Consider the following 18,170-nt stretch of genomic DNA (forward strand, 5'->3'; position numbering starts at 1 on the left):
TCCACGCAAGCGTGTCAGCTCGCGCTTCTATGCTCTCTTTCATTGGCTGGCTGACAGGACCGGGAGTCCTGATTGGCCCATGGACCGAGGCGACAGATTCCGGAAAGGGGAAGAGCAGCCAATATGGCGGCGGAGCGCGGCGCGGGGCAGCAACAGTCGCAGGAGATGATGGAGGGTGAGCGGCCCCTGCGGGCGACCGGGGAGCGGCGAGCTGGGGGCTGGGCTGGCACGGCCTCTTGCCGGATCGGAGCTCGGCCTCCAGCCTCCGGCCACAGCCACGGATTTCTGACAGTTGCCAACTGGGCTGGACGGGGCGGGGGAAGGCTAGGAGTCTGGGAGCCCCGGCCCGAGGGCGGCTGCGGCCAGGAAGGACCAGAGCCCCAGGAATAACGTGGCGCGAGCTCGTCCGGGAAAGGGAGACGGATGAGGAAGCCGCGGCTATGGGAACCCAATCTTAAAGCTCCGAGATTGACAGGCGAGGGGGCAGGGGGACTGTCCTCTGTCAGCTCACTGGGAAACTGAGGTTTCAGGCGTGTAGACCTGCCAAGTCCATAGTTTGTTCACGCGGCATGGATGGGAAGAGTCTGCTCTGGAAGCGAATAGGTTGTGGCAGAGCGATGTGTAACAAGGAGGTCCGGAAATTGAGTTTACAAGGCGTTGTCTTGTTTTCTAGACATTCAGAGTCCTGAAAGGACTAAATTCAACTTTCTTCCTTTTTTTCACTGTTGAATTGTGTCATCATATACATATACATATATATGTATATATATTCACATGTGCATGTTTTTGTACACAGTTGTGTTGATACATAATCGTTGCGTGTGTGTGTGTGTGTGTATATATATATATATATATATGTGTGTGTGTGTGTGTGTGTATGTGCCTATATATAGACACACTCCTCTACCCATTGTAGTAGCATCAGGCAAATCTGAACCCTTAAATGCCTTTTAAAGGCTCCTGTTTTTTAGCAAGTGTTACTTGTGAAAGGGCAGTTACGCAGTCGCTTTTGCTAGTGAAGAGGGTTGCAGAGCAAGGGGCATGGCTGTGGAAGAAAAGTCCAGGGGGTTTGAGAGCGGTGATGCTGCCCTAAGTTGGGCCTTGAAGGATCACTAGATGACATCCAGACTGGAGACAGGTGGGGAGGACCAGTACCATTCCAGAGAAAGGAAACCCAGTCAGAGGCAAAGGAGTATGGAAAAGGGTTTGACCTAAATTAACAGTCATATGAGATGGGGTTGGGAAGAGTTGGCAAGGCTTCCTAGAAAAGGTTTTGGAGAGTCTTAAAGGGAGTCATGCCAGGTTGGTTTTGTTTTGTTGATTTTATTTTACCTTTGAATCTTTTCTAAGTAAGGGACTGCTTCTTCCTATCCTCCTTCCCTCCTCCAGTACCTTCCTCCCCCTCCTTCCTCTGTTTCTCAGTAAAGGGCAAATACAAAAGCCAGGCATTTCTCTCTTCCACGCCCACACATGTCATTGCCAGCTGACACTTAAATTTCAATAGCCTGGTGTCTTTTGGGAGTGGGTTGGGGGGGGGGGTAGGGTTGGTTTGGCTTTGGGTGTTTGTTTGTTTAAGATAGGGTCTCACTATGTAGCTTTGGCTGGCCTGGAGCTTTCTGTAGACCAGGCTGACCTAGAACTCTTAGATATCCATCCATATCAGTCTGCTAGAGTGCTGAAATTAAAGGAATGTGCCACCATGCTCAATGAGCTCTGTGTTTTGTCACCTTTTCTATTATAGCCAATACCTCCCTCCTCTTGATAGATTTTGTCTTCTTGCTAGCCCATTGTACCAAAGGCCACACAGTCACCTTTTTGCACGCTATCCCAGGCTCTAGAACCTTTCTGCTGCCCTGAGGATAGAGACACAGGTTGCACCAACTGGCCCGTCTGTCTTCCAGCTCCTCCTGGGGGCAATGTAGACCAAAACACAGAACCTAGTTTCCCTAATCCTGTGCCTCTTGGGAATGCATACATTCTACATGTCATACACATGAGCCACTTTTGAGCCCTTTCTCATTTGGTCCTGATGGCAGGGAGGTACTCCAGTAACTCTTCTACAGATAGGAGTACTAAGGTTTAGGAAGATCATTTATCAAAGCCATATTTCATTGTTGCTTTCTTCATAATTCAAAGCCCGTTTATTTACTCCAAAAAGCTTTGCATTGGTGACACTCTATCCTGTGATCTTTTCACACCAGCAGTTTTCCTGGGTCGTCTGGCACTTTTGACACATTCTTGTTTTCATTGGAGCTCCTCCCTGCCCAGTCTGATTTAGCTAGACTTGATTTCTCTCAGAATGTGGGCCTGTAATTTGAACCAGTTTTGCTTTGGCCAAATGGATAGTGGAACATCAATGAAGATGCGTGGCAGAAGGTTGGCCGTGGTCCCCTCTTGTGGTGGACATGAGGTCAGATGTGAGAGCCACCTGGAAAGTGCTTCACTTAGTGGTTCCATTAGTAGTCCTGATCACTAATGATCCAGGGGCTTTCAGAGCACTTGGCAGTTCTTTACAAGCTCTTGAAGGGGAAAGACAGCATGTTAATTGTGCCCATGCGGCCCCCCGGTTCCTGTCTCTCTATCTTAAATAGTGCCGGGACAAAAGACATTCAGGTATCAACTGAATTCAACTATCTGAGAAAGAAGGCTTGCTGACTTACAACTTGTGTTATCTGTTCTGTGTCCCTCAAATTGTCCAATGGAGCGGATATGAGTTCTCACGGATGTGTATGGGTTCAGTTGACAGACGGGTTGAATCTGAAGAATCGGGTGATGAGGAAGGGAAGAAGCATGGCGGTGGCATCGTGACAGACCTCAGCGAGCAGAGCCTGAAGGATGGAGTGGAACGGGTGGCGGAGGACCCACAAGGTACTGGGCATAGATAACCTAGAACTCACCGTACAGGGGAAAGTGTGCTGATGAAGACTGCTGCTTCTTTGACATGATTTCTCCTTGTGCGAGTAGTTATGTTCTTCAGAGGTCCCAGTAGATTGGGCAGCTGGGCATGCTGGCAGAGGGCAGCCTGCTCTCTGGGTGCTGCCTCATCAACTAGCTGGTTTACATTTATGGATACAGTAGATCCACTTCTGCTGAAGGGATACCACTACAACTGATGGTATTGGCACTAGCGTGTCAGCTAGAGCAGAAACAGAAAATGATGATTTCTTTTTAATCCTTTACTCAGAATAGAACATTTGAAGAGTGTGGTAGTTAACTGCCATGCTTCTGTATCCTACCACAGTGATGAGAAACCAATTCTGATCCAACCTCAACATTTCGTTTTTGAGGCAGGATCTCATTATGTAACCCAGGCTGTCCTCAAACTAGAGATCTGCCTGTCTCTTGAATGCTAGAATTAAGGGTGTGTGCTCCTGTGCCTACAACCACCTGGACATTTATATAGGCCTGGGACTCACCTGTCACAAGCACAGATGTTAGGAAAATTACTCCACTGGGAACTAAACAGTTTCCTATGGTGGTTTTATACCCTCTTCAGTAACGGCCTACTTGCTCAGTAAATCAATTTACATGGAAAAGAATAACAGAAGCCATATAACCACAAAAAAATGTCCCAGCTGAATTGTTGGGGGAGGGGGAGTTTCTACATAGCATGTATCTTGCAATATGATTTTTAGTTAAACAGCATGAGTATCTAGTTGTACCTGCTTAAAAAGAAAACACATTAGCATTGCTGAGGATTTCTTTTAACAGCAGGCTTGAAAGGAAGCTGCCTCTTCCACTTTCCAGATTTGTATGGATTTTTCAGGTATTCATAATTATGCATTACCTTTATAAAAATAAATTTGTAAAAACATAGCTACTTTTTAAAAATAGCATTGTGCACTGTGTGCCAGCAAAGATGATTGGTAACTATGGTAACCAAATTTTAAGGCAAAAGGAGATTACCACAAAAGTACCCACCACAGTTAGCTTGGAACTTCAGAGCTGATATTCTGGAGGTGATGTGGGTGGATGAAGCAAATGGGCGCTGTCATCATTTGACTTAGTTACAGAAGGGCTGAGATCTGTGCTGCTGAAGTATTAGGCTACCTGGAAGACTCGGAAGTTAGAGTGGCATGGTCCTGAGCTTCAGTTCCTGGCTAGCTGTGTTACTGTGATGGGTAACTCGCTGTAAGAGGGCTCTAATGTGTGATAGGTGGGGAGAGTTTAAGTCCCATGCTAGCCAGAGATCCCTACTCCAAGGCAGGCTAGTTGGGCTAGAGCCCAGCTTGCTTGAAGTCCATGCTCTTGCTAGAACTTAAAGTAATTCTCTGGGAATATGTATTTCTCCTCCTTAAAGAAACTGGGACCGCTCACTCACACTTAACATTTACCTAAGTTGCAACAAGACGTATTCAAACATGTCAATTATTACCTTTCTATTTTTCCAAAATTGTGTGTGTGTGTATGTTCACGTTTGTGAAACGTATGTGTGTACAGGTATGTATGTGTGCATATAGATGCCTGAAGACAGGCTCAGGTGTTGTTCCTATGCTTGCACAAACCCTTCACTGACTAACCTGTCTCCCAGAACCACCCTCCCCCTTTTTTTCCTTCAGTATTGGAGATTGAACCCAGGGCCTCCTCATACCTGCCCTGTAAGGCTGCAGCTGAGCTGTGTCCCTAGACCCCTAATTTAGAAATTACAACTATGATACGTTCAGAAATTTGTTCCAGTTGGTAACTTTATTCCAGATTAAGCTGTTGTTTCAAGTAGTGACAGGAACAACCCATGCTGGATGTTGTAATAGACAGAAAACTTGGGCTGTGTCACAGATCTTAAGAAGCCTAGGATGGGCCCAGTTCTACCTGCTGGCCCGTGCTACTGCCAGTTGTGTTTGCTTTTAGTCTCACAGTGTCTGGCTTAGACACCAGCAGCTGGCCTGCCTGCCTTAGTTATAGTGCCTTCCTGTCACAACTTCCTAAGCTCAGGGACAGTGAATTACTGCTATCTTTGGAGGATAAGGGGACTCTTGTAACGTCTTCTTGTTTGTCCATTTCCTTTTACTTAATACCAGATTGGTTTGTATCCTATAAATTATGGGTAAACAACATATTTTAGTTGGGAACTGTTAATTGTTGTAGAAAAACATCATGGAAAGTCAGTGACGTAGGGCCAGTCAGCCATGTATGTCCAGTTCTTTGTTAAGCTGGTCCCCTGCACACACATGCTTCTCTCTAAGGCCTCCAGTGAAGAAACGGACTGACCAGCACGTAGTCTGCTAATATTTGGAGGAGCCAGACATGGGCTGAGGTCAAGAATGTGTAAACCAGCTCCACTGTAGAAGCAAGTGCATGTTTGCCCTAAGGAAAAGAAACAGGAAAAGGAGGCTAAGAAAAATAGTAGTGAGTGATAAGAAGTTAAAAGAAATAAAGGAGAGAGAGAGTATTCTGGGACAGAACAATCTGTTTCTTCCCTACAGAAAGTATCAAGATAAAAAGTGTCTTAAGAGAAGCACCATCTATGAAACCATGAACCTAGGTGTTATCCCAGCATTGATGGATCAGAAGCAGTAGTATTAAAAAGGCGGGGCTGAAGAGATGGCTTAGTGGTTAAGAGCACTGGGTTCAGTTCCCAGCACCTACTTGTAACTCTAGTTGCAGGAGACCCTCCACTGGCCTTTCAAGTGGTGGGCAGGCATACATGTAGACAAAGCACCCATGCACATAAAATAAGCATTTTGAAAAGTTCAAGGCCAGCCTGAGCTACAGAATGAAACATTGTCTAAAGAAAGGCAGTGTGGCAGGAATTCAGTCAAAACAGATAGCTTTATTTGGATACCAGTTGGTACAAACTAAGGAGGAAAAATTGTAAGACCACTGGGAAAAGTGGGTGACACTCTGGTGGTAGAGGGAAATGCTGTTAATCTGGAGTGTTTGGGGGATGTGTGCATATGTATTTGCATTTCTGTGTGTCTTTCAGCATCATATTTAATCAGGTTATGATGAAATGAAAATGGGGCTCTCCACTGCAGCAGGAAGCAGTTAATATCTGGCTCTCCATGGTGGATGGATAGTCTTATGGCATCCAAATGGGCTTCTCTGCTGGAAGTAGTTCATCAGGCTTCCAGTTGAGAAGTACGCTTAAATTATTCACAGAAGCTCTTTGATCCTGTCTGTTGAGCTCTGCTTCATTTTGTTTCCCTCTCTGTCAGAGAAGCATCTGTAGATGCTGGGCTACTTTCCAAAGCAGTAAAAGGCACATCCCACAACATGTAATATGCCCAGCGTGAGCTGTATTCATGTGGCCCAATTTATTGCCACAAACAGAAGGGAAAGAATACACGGGTGGATGGGCTTCTGGCAGCACAAGCTCCAGGGATTCCAAGGTGACAGCCATAGTGGGGACGTGCTTCGAAGCAGTACCTAGGCTTCACTAGGTTCACCAAGACTCAGGCAGCTGCCTTCCTCTTCCTTCACCGAGAGCCTCAAGCTGCCTTTGGCTTCTTGGGAGGTTCGGGGGCACAGGTAGACATTAAAGACCCTTCTCATCTTCAGTATCCCCTGTATCAAACGTCTCTAGCCCTGGGGCAGAGTGGCAACTCTACTAAAACCTGTGGCCACTGATTCTTATTAACAGATTTGTTCTCCCCCCCCTCCCTTTTGTTTTTAGAGGAACATGAGCTGGCAGTGGATATGGAAACCATCAGCCTAGACCGAGATGCAGAGGTAATGCTGCCTGCTTGACTCAGCCTCAGAGGACATGGTTACAGATGACCCTAACCGTCAGCTCACCTTTTTTAAAGGTGACAGATCAGTGACTAGAGAGATACCCAAGCCTCTTTTGATTGGTTTGGTTTCCTGTATTTTTACTATTTTTTAATACCAGCAGTTGAAATCTATTTCTATTTAGCCAGTAAGAACTGTGTGGCAAATGAAATGCTGTTGATTCATGTTGCATGAGTCCAGTAGTCACACCCCCAATTTTGGAAAAGGTGTGTGTGGGTGTGGGTGTCCAGTTGCTAGGGAATTGAATTTAGACTGGCCACTGGGTCAGTTTTACATAAAATTAACCAACATAAATCATAACTAAACCGAAGAATATGGACCTGCCAATCACAAGTGGGTCTGCTTAGCCTCGAAGCCCATCCCTTCCCTCCCCAGCCTCCCCGCTGGCATACTCCTAAGCAGCTCCCAGCCAGGTCTCTGGGAACTCTAATGAACTGAGCAAGATTCCTCTGTGTTTCAGGATGTTGATCTGAATCACTATCGAATTGGAAAGATCGAAGGCTTTGAGGTGCTGAAGAAAGTGAAGGTGAGAGGGATCTGTCCCTGTACACAAGGTGACTTGGTAACATTAACTTGGAGAATATGTACAATCCTTGTTGGGACGGGTGTCTTCCTGTAGCTGGGGAGCCCAAGCCTGCCTGGCTCTGATGCTTGCTGCCCTGGGGAGCACTTGCAGTCTCCTGTCCTAACTCACTGCAGTTAAGTTTGCTTCTCAAAAAGGAGCCCAGTAAAGGTTCCTCCAGCTGCTAGAACTTGACTTACTTACGCTCAGTGCCTCCCTCCCCAAACAGGTGTGCTCAGTATGAGGTCTTCCAGGCTTCCCTTTGGGCCTGTGCTTGTTCTTGAGTAGAGGAGGATAATCCCAGCCTCCTACCCACTCACCTGCCCCTTGAAGATCAGCCTAAAATAGCCCTGGAGGGTGGCCCTGTGTTTTCCTTTGCCAATGCCATTCTCTTCCTGCCCTCCAGTCACTCTGCCTCCGTCAAAACTTAATTAAATGCATTGAGAACCTGGAGGAACTGCAGAGTCTTCGAGAACTGGATCTCTATGATAATCAGATCAAGAAGATCGAGAATCTGGAGGCACTGACAGAATTGGAGTGAGTAGGAAGACCCAGCGGAGATGGGATGGGTTGGGTGGCCAGGTTCCCTAGAACCTTCCTACCCACTGCCTGTCTGTAGTCCTGGAGAGCTGCCAATGCTAGGACTCTTAAGAGGAGCAAAGCTTCATACATGCTGCCATTAGCATTAAAGGCTGGAACTAGGCTTCTGGCTACGTTCCATTCAGTAATGATGTCAGAACTAGGAAGATAGGAGCTTTAATCCATAATCCCCCTTTTTAAAAATAAAAGTCAGCCACATTTCTGACTAAAGGGATGGATCAGCCTTACCTGGCCATAGCCTTATCTGGTCTTTATTCCTTTGTTGGTGCTGGCTTTTGTTTTTGTTTTGTTTTGTTTTGAGAACATGTCTGATGTAGCCAAGGCTGAGCTGAATTCTCTGTAGTCAAAGATGATCTTGAATCGTGAGCTTCATGCCTCCACCTCTCCAGTACTGACCTTACAGACATGTGATATCCTGCCCAGCTGTTTTGATTTTATGTTTCAGTTTTAGTCTAACATTGCTCAGGTTGAGTTTGGTATTAGGTTCTTCCATGGACACAGGCATAAATGAAACTTGGGTTAAGAGTGTAAGGGCTCTAAGTAGGGCCCTTAGGAGACAGTGTTCGTAGCCTGCAGCTTGCCTTTACTGCTTTCCAAGTGCCAGGCAACTCCATGGTCCCATGGGACAGCTCCAGTGTGAGCCAGTCATTGGGCAGTGGGACCATGGTCAGATCCACCTCCTAGTGACTGCAAATCCTATGCAGTCTTGTGTTCCTTCAAGAAATATTTTTGCTTCTTCCTAGGATTCTAGATATTTCTTTTAATCTGCTGAGGAACATTGAAGGGATTGACAAACTGACAAGGCTGAAAAAACTCTTCTTGGTCAACAATAAGATCAATAAAATTGAGAACATAGGTACCTTACATCAACTGCAGATGCTGGAGCTGGGCTCGAACCGCATCCGGGTAAGTACCAGTGGATACAGTGGTCCTCATAAGGTATGTGCTCAACCAAGGCTTTCTTAGGTTCATATTGTTTAGAGGACACAGGAAAACAGTTAAGAAAAACTGTTAACTAGAAACCAGTTTTTTGTTTGTTTTTTTTTTTGTTTTGTTTTGTTAGTCATCTATTTTATGTCCCAGGCACAGCCTCCCCACTCCATCCTCCCCTCCCAGTCCCTCTCTCCCATTCCCTACCCCCACCTCCCAGTCCCCTCCCCCACCTCCCAGTCCCCTCCTCTTCCATCCTTATCCAGGAAAGGTCATGTCTCCTATGAGTATGAATAAAACATGGCATAACAAGCTACAAAAAGACTTAGTACCTCCCCATGTGTTAAGGCTGGGCAAGGCTACCCAGTATGATGAATAGGGTCCCAAAAGCCAACAAAAGAGAGAGAGACAGCCCCTGTTCCTACTGTTAGGAGTCCCATAAGAGGACCAAGCTACACAACTGTAACAAACACACTAAGTGCCTAGGTCAGCCTCATGCACTCGCTCTGGTTGTCCTTTCATCCCCTAAACATGTCCTCTTGGGAGGATTTATTTAGTTTGCTGTTCTAAGTCCATCTGACCTTGAAAACATCAGTCAGAATGAAAATGAGAGTGATACAGTGTTCCATAGAAACAAAACTAAGTCTTTTGAGATAGGGTCTCACTCCCTATGTAGTCCAGACTGGCCTGGAACTCACAGAGATCTCCCAGTACTGGGATTAAAGGCATATACTATCATACCCAGAAAAGCCAAGTTTTTATCATTGACTCATAACACCCGGGAAATTGCATTGTGTCTGACAGATGGGAACCTCAGAGGGTCATATCGGTTCTAATATTGGAAAGGAATCTGCCAGGTAGAGGAGGGAGGCTTCCCCATGGACACAAGCAAGGGCTTTGTCATCATGACACTATATGAGCCCAATGTTGACATTCTGTGTCATTGTGCTCTGCCTGTCCTCACTCTCCTTGATTAGTGGCTGAGGTATTTACATTCCTATGTCTGCCACTCCGTGTTTGAAGCACCCCCCACTTGGTGTTTGGAAGTTCTGTACCACACTTTGTGGTTCTTCAAGTGCCTTAAGGGCACAAAGCTAGGGCTAAGTAGATATGATGCAGCAAGGAAAAGCAAGACGGGAGTGGAAACAGCCATGGGGCATCTCTTGTGGGCTTCTGAGATCAAAGTTCCCAGTATCTTCATTTCTGCAGAGGCCTAGGCTCATTGAAATGCATAGTCTCAAAAGCTGTGTATAATGAAGTGCCACATTAGGCCGAAAAAATTGGCTAGCTCTTATGTGTTTTCAAATAATCCCAGTGCTCTGAAAGTATACACTTTGGGAGGCAGAAGCAGGTGAACCTCTGAGCTGGAGGCCAGCCTGGACTATAAAATGAATTCCAGGACAGCCAGGACTGCACAGAAAAACTTGTCTCAAGAAACCAGATAGAGAGAGAGTTTGTTGGAAAATTCCCAGACTCCAAACATCACAGAGCTGAAGTCTGAGACTGTGTTGTCTTGTGGTCTAGATTCTTTACTTGATATTTCATCTGTTTGACAGGCAATTGAAAATATCGACACGTTAACCAACCTGGAAAGTTTGTTTCTGGGGAAAAACAAAATTACAAAACTTCAGAACCTGGATGCACTTACCAACCTGACAGTCCTCAGTATGCAGGTACTGGACCTGACCAGCTCTCTGCTTCTCATTCCCACAGGGCCAGACCCACCACACCAAACCTGTTCTTATTCCCTTAGTATGTCCGTGATCGGCACTGTTTCATAATCAGTAGACGGTGGAAGCATCAGAACCCAGAATCCACAAGTACATACACATACATTCTAATTTATACAATTCAGTGTAAATGGGAAACTTCATTTCTAAAGCCATTGTATTTCTCACCTTCTGGGTAGCTAACTGCTCTTTTTCTTTTACTATTTTCCTCTGTGTGGTATGAATATGTATGTATTCGTGCACGTGTGTGTACTTGAGGAGACCCCAGATTAGATTAAAGTTGGGAGTCACCCTTGATCACTTTTCCACCTTATTCATAGAGTGAGTGTCTTAGTCAAACCCAGAGCTAACTGCTATGGCTAGTTTTGCTGGCCATTTTACTCTGGAGATCACCTGACATTTATGTGGGCTCCAGAAGTCTAAACTAGGGTCCTCAAGCTTGAATGGAAGAAGTTTTAACCACTGAAGCATTTCCTCAGCTCCAAGGCTGATACTTTTTGATTCTCCTCTACAGAGCAACCGGCTAACAAAGATTGAGGGTCTGCAGAGTTTGGTGAACCTTCGTGAACTATATCTCAGCCACAATGGTATCGAGGTTATCGAGGGCCTGGAGAATAACGTAAGAGCCCATTGGTCTGTCTGAGGGAAATAAAGGGAGGTGGAGAGGAAGGGGTGGATGCTGGCATCCACTGCCTTCCAGGCCTGGCCTTGGGTGAACACACTGCCTACAGGATGTAAGCTAAGGGCGAGTCAGGGCCAGCCTGCCGTATGGCTGCCTATGGGTTTTCAACACAGGTGTCACAGACAGACACCCTCCTAGGGCAGCTCTCTGTACATCATATCTGTGATGTCCCCTAGGCCTTTGGGTGATTTGAAAAATCACACAGGTGACTAACACAAGAATCATCAGCTCTGTTTTTCCCATTTCTCTGGCCACTGAACTCGATGCCCTGCCTCAGGGTACAAAGGCTACAGGGTGAGCCCAGCTCTCCTGCTTAAAAGGAAGAGTGTGGCTCTTGCTCCCCCGCCCCCTCTCCTGAAGTCCAGAGCACTGAAGGTCTCCTCCCTCCCACCCCCAGCTTCCCATTCAGGAAAAGCCTCTCATGCAGTTGCCTTTAGCCTCACTTGTTTTTCCTCTAAGCATTACCCAAAACAAATAAAATATTTTTTCTTGTTCAATTTTACTGGGGTTGTTTTGTTTTGGGGTAATGTTTTTTGTTTATTTGGTTGGTTGGTTGGTTGGTTGGTTGGTTGGTTGGTTGGTTGGTTTTGTTAAATTGCCAGCTAATGTAGCAAGATTAGGTCAGGTTTTTAATTCTTGGAAACATCATTCTATAAATCTTATCACAGGTTCCTTTGCCCTTTATGCCCCAGCCCAGGACCTGGCTACCATCAGTGAGATTCTGGAGAAAAACCAGTGTTCTGAGTTTTAGTTCATCACTTGTATAAGAATTTTCAGGAAAGCTAAAATTTGCCTATTGGAAGTTTGGTAACCTTCCTCTAACACTGCAATCAAATTAAGGATTTAGTTAGCATGTGAAGCCAGGTGTGGTAGCACACACCCACAATCACATGAGTGGTGAAAGCAAGAGAATCAGAAGTTCAAGGCCAGCATTGACTAGATCATGAGTTCAAAGCTAGCCTAGGCAGTGTGAGCCCCTGTCTCAAACATGCACATACAATGAAAACCAGCATGTGACGTTCTGTAGTACAGGGTGATAGTTAAAGGGAGAGATGGAGGCAGCTGGAGCACGGGGACTGCAGGAAGCCATGGGACTGGGTGGGTGCACACACTGACACCATCGTTCCCGCCCCTCAGGGTAGCAGTCCCCACTGGGACAATAGCTCGGCTGGGCTGTCTGCTTTGTAGTTCCCTCGTGGACGTATGAGTGTGGAGTCATTCTTGTGCCTCTAAAACCAAGGAAAAACTGTGTTAGCAGTCACTGTCATCAAAAATTTACTGTGGTCAAATATGACAGTCTTTCAGATTTTATTTCAACTAATGATAAAATATTTACCTAATGTTCTCCCAAGTTTTATCTCTTAAATCAGGAATTTATTTTCATGGTGAGGGGGGAAGTGTCTCTTTCCAAATGCACCTGCCCTGTCTCATCCCCACTGGCAGATGCTCTCTCTTCAACACCCGTGGCACCGTCTGATGGATTTGTCTCTTCTGTGCCCTGAGCTTTTCCCTTCATTAACCAAGAATGCTTGCTCTGGCTCTTGACCTGGGTGTTACTTTATTGTGGAAAGCCATGACCTGTGATGTCTATAAGCTGCACACCCCAACCTGTTGTTGGTTTTTTTTTTTTTTTTTTTTGTTTTGTTTTGATTTTTAATTTAAAAATTCTTGCTTGCGTTTGAATGAGCACTCAAATCCTCCTCACACACAAAACTGGACCTCAGATCAGAAAGGCTAGGGAGCAGTCCTGGGAGCCAGCACGCCTCCCTGCTGACTCAGATCTACAGTGGGTTTCAGACCACTGCTGCTTTGCTAGTTTACAGTTTTATACACAGTGTGAACACCACGGGGACGTCACAAAGTGCTGGGGAAGGGGACGTCACAAAATGCTGGGGAAGGTTTCCATGGTGGGCTTGTTCTGTCCCAGCCTGCCGTGTCCTCAGGTTAGCACTACAGTCCCTTCCTACGTACAGTTGTCTTATGGCCTGTTGACTCTGAAGCCCCATGAATTGTTACTTGGTACTCTCATAGCTGTGTACATCTGGACTCAGTGCTTCTAACAGGTGTGCCGATGCTTGTGATGCGGAGGCAGGTAGGATGTACTGTGGAACCTTCAAGGGACTGGGAAGCCACAGCTGTAATGTTTTTTTAATCAAAAGCTACTGACTATGAAATTGTTTTCTTTCTTAATTTCCATCAAAACTTGGAAAGATTTGGGATCAAGACATCAGGAATGCAGGAAAACAGGGACTCTGAGTCTAAAGTGCTGAGAGGTCTTTAGGGCGGAGGAGGGAAGGACTGTTATCACTTCTAGCCGGCTGCAAGATTCCCATAGAGTCTAGGAAAATGTCCCAGTGGCTTTTTAAAATATACAGGCAAGCACTATAAGCTACGGTAGGCTTAATTTTCACCATAAAATTATTCTATTGAATTTTGAAACTATGAACTTCAAAACAATTACCCAAGCTGAAATGATGTGTTTCAGGAAGCATCTGACATGCACATTTAGGGCACATCATAAAACAATGCTGTGAGCCGAGTGGTGGTGGTCCACACCTTTAATCAGAGGCAGGAGAATCTCTGTGAGATCAAAGCCAGTCTAGGCTACAGAGCTACAGAGACATCCAGGGCTACACAAAGAAACCCTGTCTTGGGGGGAGGGGAGATCCACAATGCTTTAACCTGTAGGATACTTGGTACGCTATCCTAAGCTGCTATGGTTCTACTTGGCTCCATTGCCATCATTCCTAAGTCCTAGCAGGCCCCAACATTAGCCCTTCAGTACCTAGGCCTTCTTGCATTGCCCTTGATTGCTTTGTCCGTGACAAGAAGGCCTCTGTTGCTCCTCACACCTTCACTGTGTGGCTGGAGTGTCGTATCCTCAACCAGCCTCAAGCTCCTCAGCCTCACTGAAGAGAGGAAACCCACTGTAGAGAAATTTGGCACTGTATTTCCTCACGGTAAGCACTAAAGACAAGCTGCAATGATTCTCATTCCTTGTAAGCACAGGGTCACTGCTCTTCCCAGTCCACAAGAACTAGGAGCAAGGGTCTCACCGGGCCCCTCTAGTTATGGGGCCTTCAGACCGACACAAATTTCAGGAATAGTGAGAGAGAGCTTCATGAGGTTTTGAGCAAAAACACCGAATCGGGCCCAGCTGTCGAAGCCATAGGAAATAGGTAGGTGGTGTCAGCTCTGGCTCTATCTAAGCTGACCAAAGGCAGAGAGTGTGGCTCACGTGCAGCCTTTAGCTCAGCCTCACACTGTTGTGTGTGGTTGCTTGCTGCTACTGAACTTTAGTAATCCAGAAAAAAAACTATTTTCTTATTTTAGAACAAACTCACAATGTTGGACATTGCATCAAACAGGATAAAAAAGATTGAAAATATCAGCCATCTAACAGAACTACAAGAATTCTGGGTAAGTTTTAAACTTAGTGGGATTGGTATCTGTCTCTTTGGCTCAATGGATCCTGTTGAGTAAAACATGTGAATGAATGCAAGTCTGCTAGTCCTCGAAGCCTTGATGCTCAGTGAGCTGTGCATGTGCTCTGGGGGTCAAACTCAAGCTGGTTGCATGTGTTTTTACCCACTGAGCATCTCACCATCCCAACCCTCATATTTTTTAGTACACTATTATAGATATACAACAGTCTTATTTATGTATTTATTTTGAGATAAGTTCTCTGTAGCCCTGACTGTTCTAGACTCGTCTGTAGATCACAGAGATCCACCTGCCGAGTGCTCTGATTAAAGGCATGAGCCACTATGCCCAGCTGAGCTCTTATATGTAAATTTATAGTTTTTGTGAAACACAGAACAAAATTTCTTTCCCTCTAAAATTTTTGCAGTCCCTCCCAGCTTACTTTGTTCTGGAACCGCGTGTGTTAGTCCTGTGGTAATTAGATCATAGCACATCTGCTGTTTGTCTATCCCTCCTGTCTTCAGGCTTTTCTCTGGCTGAGCCTCAGTTTATATGATTTCTGTTGCTCTGTCTTCAAGATATTGTTTTCCCTTCTGCAATACCCAGTCTGCTGTTAAGCTCATTGATTAGCTACCTCTGTTTTTATAGAGATTTATGTATTTGTTTGTGTTTATCTGTCTTTCCAATACTTACATGTATGGATGGATGCCTGTGTTTCCCTGTCTTTTTTCCTATGCCTGTTTATTTGAGGCAGAGTTTCTCCCTGAACCTGGTATTTGCTCATTCAGCTCAGCTGGGCTTTCACACATCATAGAAAGTAGCACATTCAACTAATCATGGTTTTCCTCTGTCTTATAGAATAAGCTATTTATGAAACATTTGCTAACATACCTTGGCCCATATCTAGGTAACTATTTTGCTAAAGGTGCTCTTTGCAAGCCTCTGCCTCAGCACTTAGACTGGAAAATGGGTTTGGACAGTTTAACCTGGTACTGTAAATTCTTACCCAAGGTAGCTTTGTCTCAAAATTTGATCCCATTGTAAAAACACATGCATCTGTTGGACAATGTAGAAGTCAACCGGTTTAGTCTCATCTTGAGGGCACATTTGAGAAGGGAGGGCACTCTGCTGCAGGCTTAGACCCCAGCCCACAGTGAGGTTTGGTGTTCCTCATCTGGTGTTGGCAGTGTTGGTCAGCCATTGGTGGCCTTTGCATCCAGGAGCTAGCCACGGAGACATCCTCAGAAATGAACCACAAAGGTGACGTAAGAGTCATGCTTGGAGTAGAGCAACCTCTGGCCAGCTGCATTACAGTTGGGGCCATCTCAGTCTTGGCAGCAATTGGTAAGAGCAGGTATGTAGGAAGAGTAGCCAAGTCAGCTTCATACCTGCTGAGGGCCAGAAGGGGTGCAGCCAGCAATGCCTCAGCTCTTCTTAATGAACATAGTTTGTGTGTGAACAGGTAGAGCTTTTCACAGTGCTGCTAAAAGGCAGCCAGGAAGTGCTAAGGGCAGATGGAATGATCTACGAGGGATTGGAAAGGGGGGGGGGGGGCTATAAAGCAGTGGTTCTCAGCCTGTGGTTTGTGACCCCTTTGGCAAGCCTGTCTCCAAAAATACTTACATTATGATTCATAACAACAAAATTAAAGTTATAGAGTAGCAACAAAACAATGTAATGGCTGGGGGGTTCACCACAACATGAGGAACTGTATTTGGGATGGCTGAGAGCCAGTGCTGTGGAGTATACTAATGACCGACCACTGTCTCATATTTGGGGATCCCGGTACATAGAGCTGATCTCTCAAGGCTTTTTCCTCGTGTCTTTCTTCAGATGAATGACAATCTCCTGGAGAGCTGGAGTGACCTTGATGAGCTGAAGGGCGCCAGGAACCTGGAGACTGTGTACCTGGAGCGCAACCCCCTGCAGAAGGACCCGCAGTACCGGCGGAAGGTCATGCTGGCCCTACCCTCTGTGCGGCAGATTGATGCCACATATGTCAGGTTCTAAGTCCTCGTGCTCCTCACCTGGTCCCTGTCCTTGAGAGGACTTCCCAGCCACGGTTTTTAATCTACCTATTGCTCCTGAAGTCGTCACTATACCAACAGTCACAACCCAATGGCAATAATACGGCATTGGTGGTAGCTGGCCTGTGATGCCGCACACCATCTGGAGATGCCAACACTATTAAATCTTGCCACGCGGTCTTCCTGGTGAATTGGTGACAGTTATTGTAGCCATGGAGAGAATTCAGGACATGTTACAGTCATTTGTTCTCCCTGTCTGTCTTGTCCTTAGTCTGGGGGGCACTCTGGGCTGCCCCAGCAGGCCCTCAGATCTGTCTGCGGAGTTTAAGCAGTCATGACCCACAGCAGCACATTTGATATTCTTTCCAACCAGTTCTAGGAAGAAAAAAATTATATTTTAAAAACAATTGCCTCAAGAGGGTCCGATCTCAGATGCCGTAACCCTCCGAGCCTCCCCATCATGAGTGATGGCTGAGCACACTGGGCTGTAAGACCTGTTTCCACTAGCTGAGAGCTGAGACAAGGAGAGCCTCACTCCATACTCCCAGCTGTGTTGAGCCCAGTGATTCTCATAAACATATGTAACTAAGCTCTGGCCACTAGTCACATGGTCTCCCATGATCCCCTGGCCTTACTTAGATGAAATTTCTCTGAGCAAACCTCTGGGGCATGACTACGATACTGCAAGGGCATCGTCATCCCTGGGAGCCTCAGATCTCCTCTTTCACAAAATAAGGACTGAGCATGGTCACCAAAGGCCCCTCAGCTTCCAGGACTCTCGTTCTACACTAAGATGGGGCCCCCGACTGTCACGTGCAACAGTTACTGTTCATCTCTAAGTCCGATAAATTTATTTTATCTCTTCATTGTGCTCACACTTCATCTGTTCCGGGGCCACATCTAATAGGAAGCTTCCCATTTCCAGCATCACAGAAGGCACTGCTGTAGACTTCGCTCAGTATCAGGGGATAACCTGCCTTGAGCTGTGAAGCATGTGCCCACGTGTCCACACTATCCAGTTGGCCAACTGCCCAGGAGTCTGTAATGTAAGAATGCTTACATGGGATTTAACATCCATTTCCTGATTCTATTCTCACCAAATAAACTGTATGATCTGAATCTGTGCGGCATCTCCCTGTCAAGAAGCAAGCTCTTAGCAAGAGAGGGTGGGTGGAGAGGCATGCGGCCCAGAGAACACTGTGCCATAGCCCTGGGAGTGTGTGAAACATTTTTGGACACAGAAGGACTGAAATGTAGGTGTCTCTACAGCAGTCACTCACTGGAGCCCCACACAGGCACCTGATTCCTCAGATTGTAGAGAAAGGTAATGGGGGTGGGGCCAGCAGGCACCAAAGCTCACCACCATCTCGAGGATGCAGCTGCAGGAGAATCTTAACAGTTACATGGAGTGGATGGGGGCATGTCTCCAAAGAAACTTACTCCTGAAGCAAGCAGTGGTGGCACACACTTAATCCCAGCAGTCCAGA

At 46.1% G+C, this 18,170-nt stretch overlaps 1 protein-coding gene across 2 annotated transcripts; it reads left to right on the forward strand.

The window, feature by feature from the left end:
- The first annotated feature begins 18 nt into the window (after positions 1–18).
- On the forward strand, positions 19–17,802 carry Ppp1r7 (protein phosphatase 1 regulatory subunit 7). 2 transcript variants are annotated; one of them, XM_051190829.1, is made up of 10 exons: positions 19–175; positions 2,740–2,868; positions 6,614–6,669; positions 7,190–7,255; positions 7,698–7,828; positions 8,635–8,797; positions 10,378–10,494; positions 11,066–11,170; positions 14,567–14,653; positions 16,490–17,802. In XM_051190829.1, the coding sequence occupies exons 1-10, from the start codon at positions 124–126 to the stop codon at positions 16,664–16,666; spliced, it is 1,083 nt and encodes a 360-aa protein (XP_051046786.1). In that variant the 5' UTR covers positions 19–123; the 3' UTR covers positions 16,667–17,802. The 2 variants fall into 2 exon arrangements, with proteins under 2 accessions (XP_051046786.1, XP_051046787.1); XM_051190830.1 differs by lacking the exons at positions 14,567–14,653; positions 16,490–17,802 and adding an exon at positions 11,511–11,606.
- Positions 17,803–18,170: the final 368 nt, after the last annotated feature.

This window comes from Phodopus roborovskii, unplaced genomic scaffold (assembly GCF_943737965.1).
Source record: "Phodopus roborovskii unplaced genomic scaffold, PHOROB, whole genome shotgun sequence".
NCBI classification, from domain to species: Eukaryota; Metazoa; Chordata; class Mammalia; order Rodentia; family Cricetidae; genus Phodopus; species Phodopus roborovskii.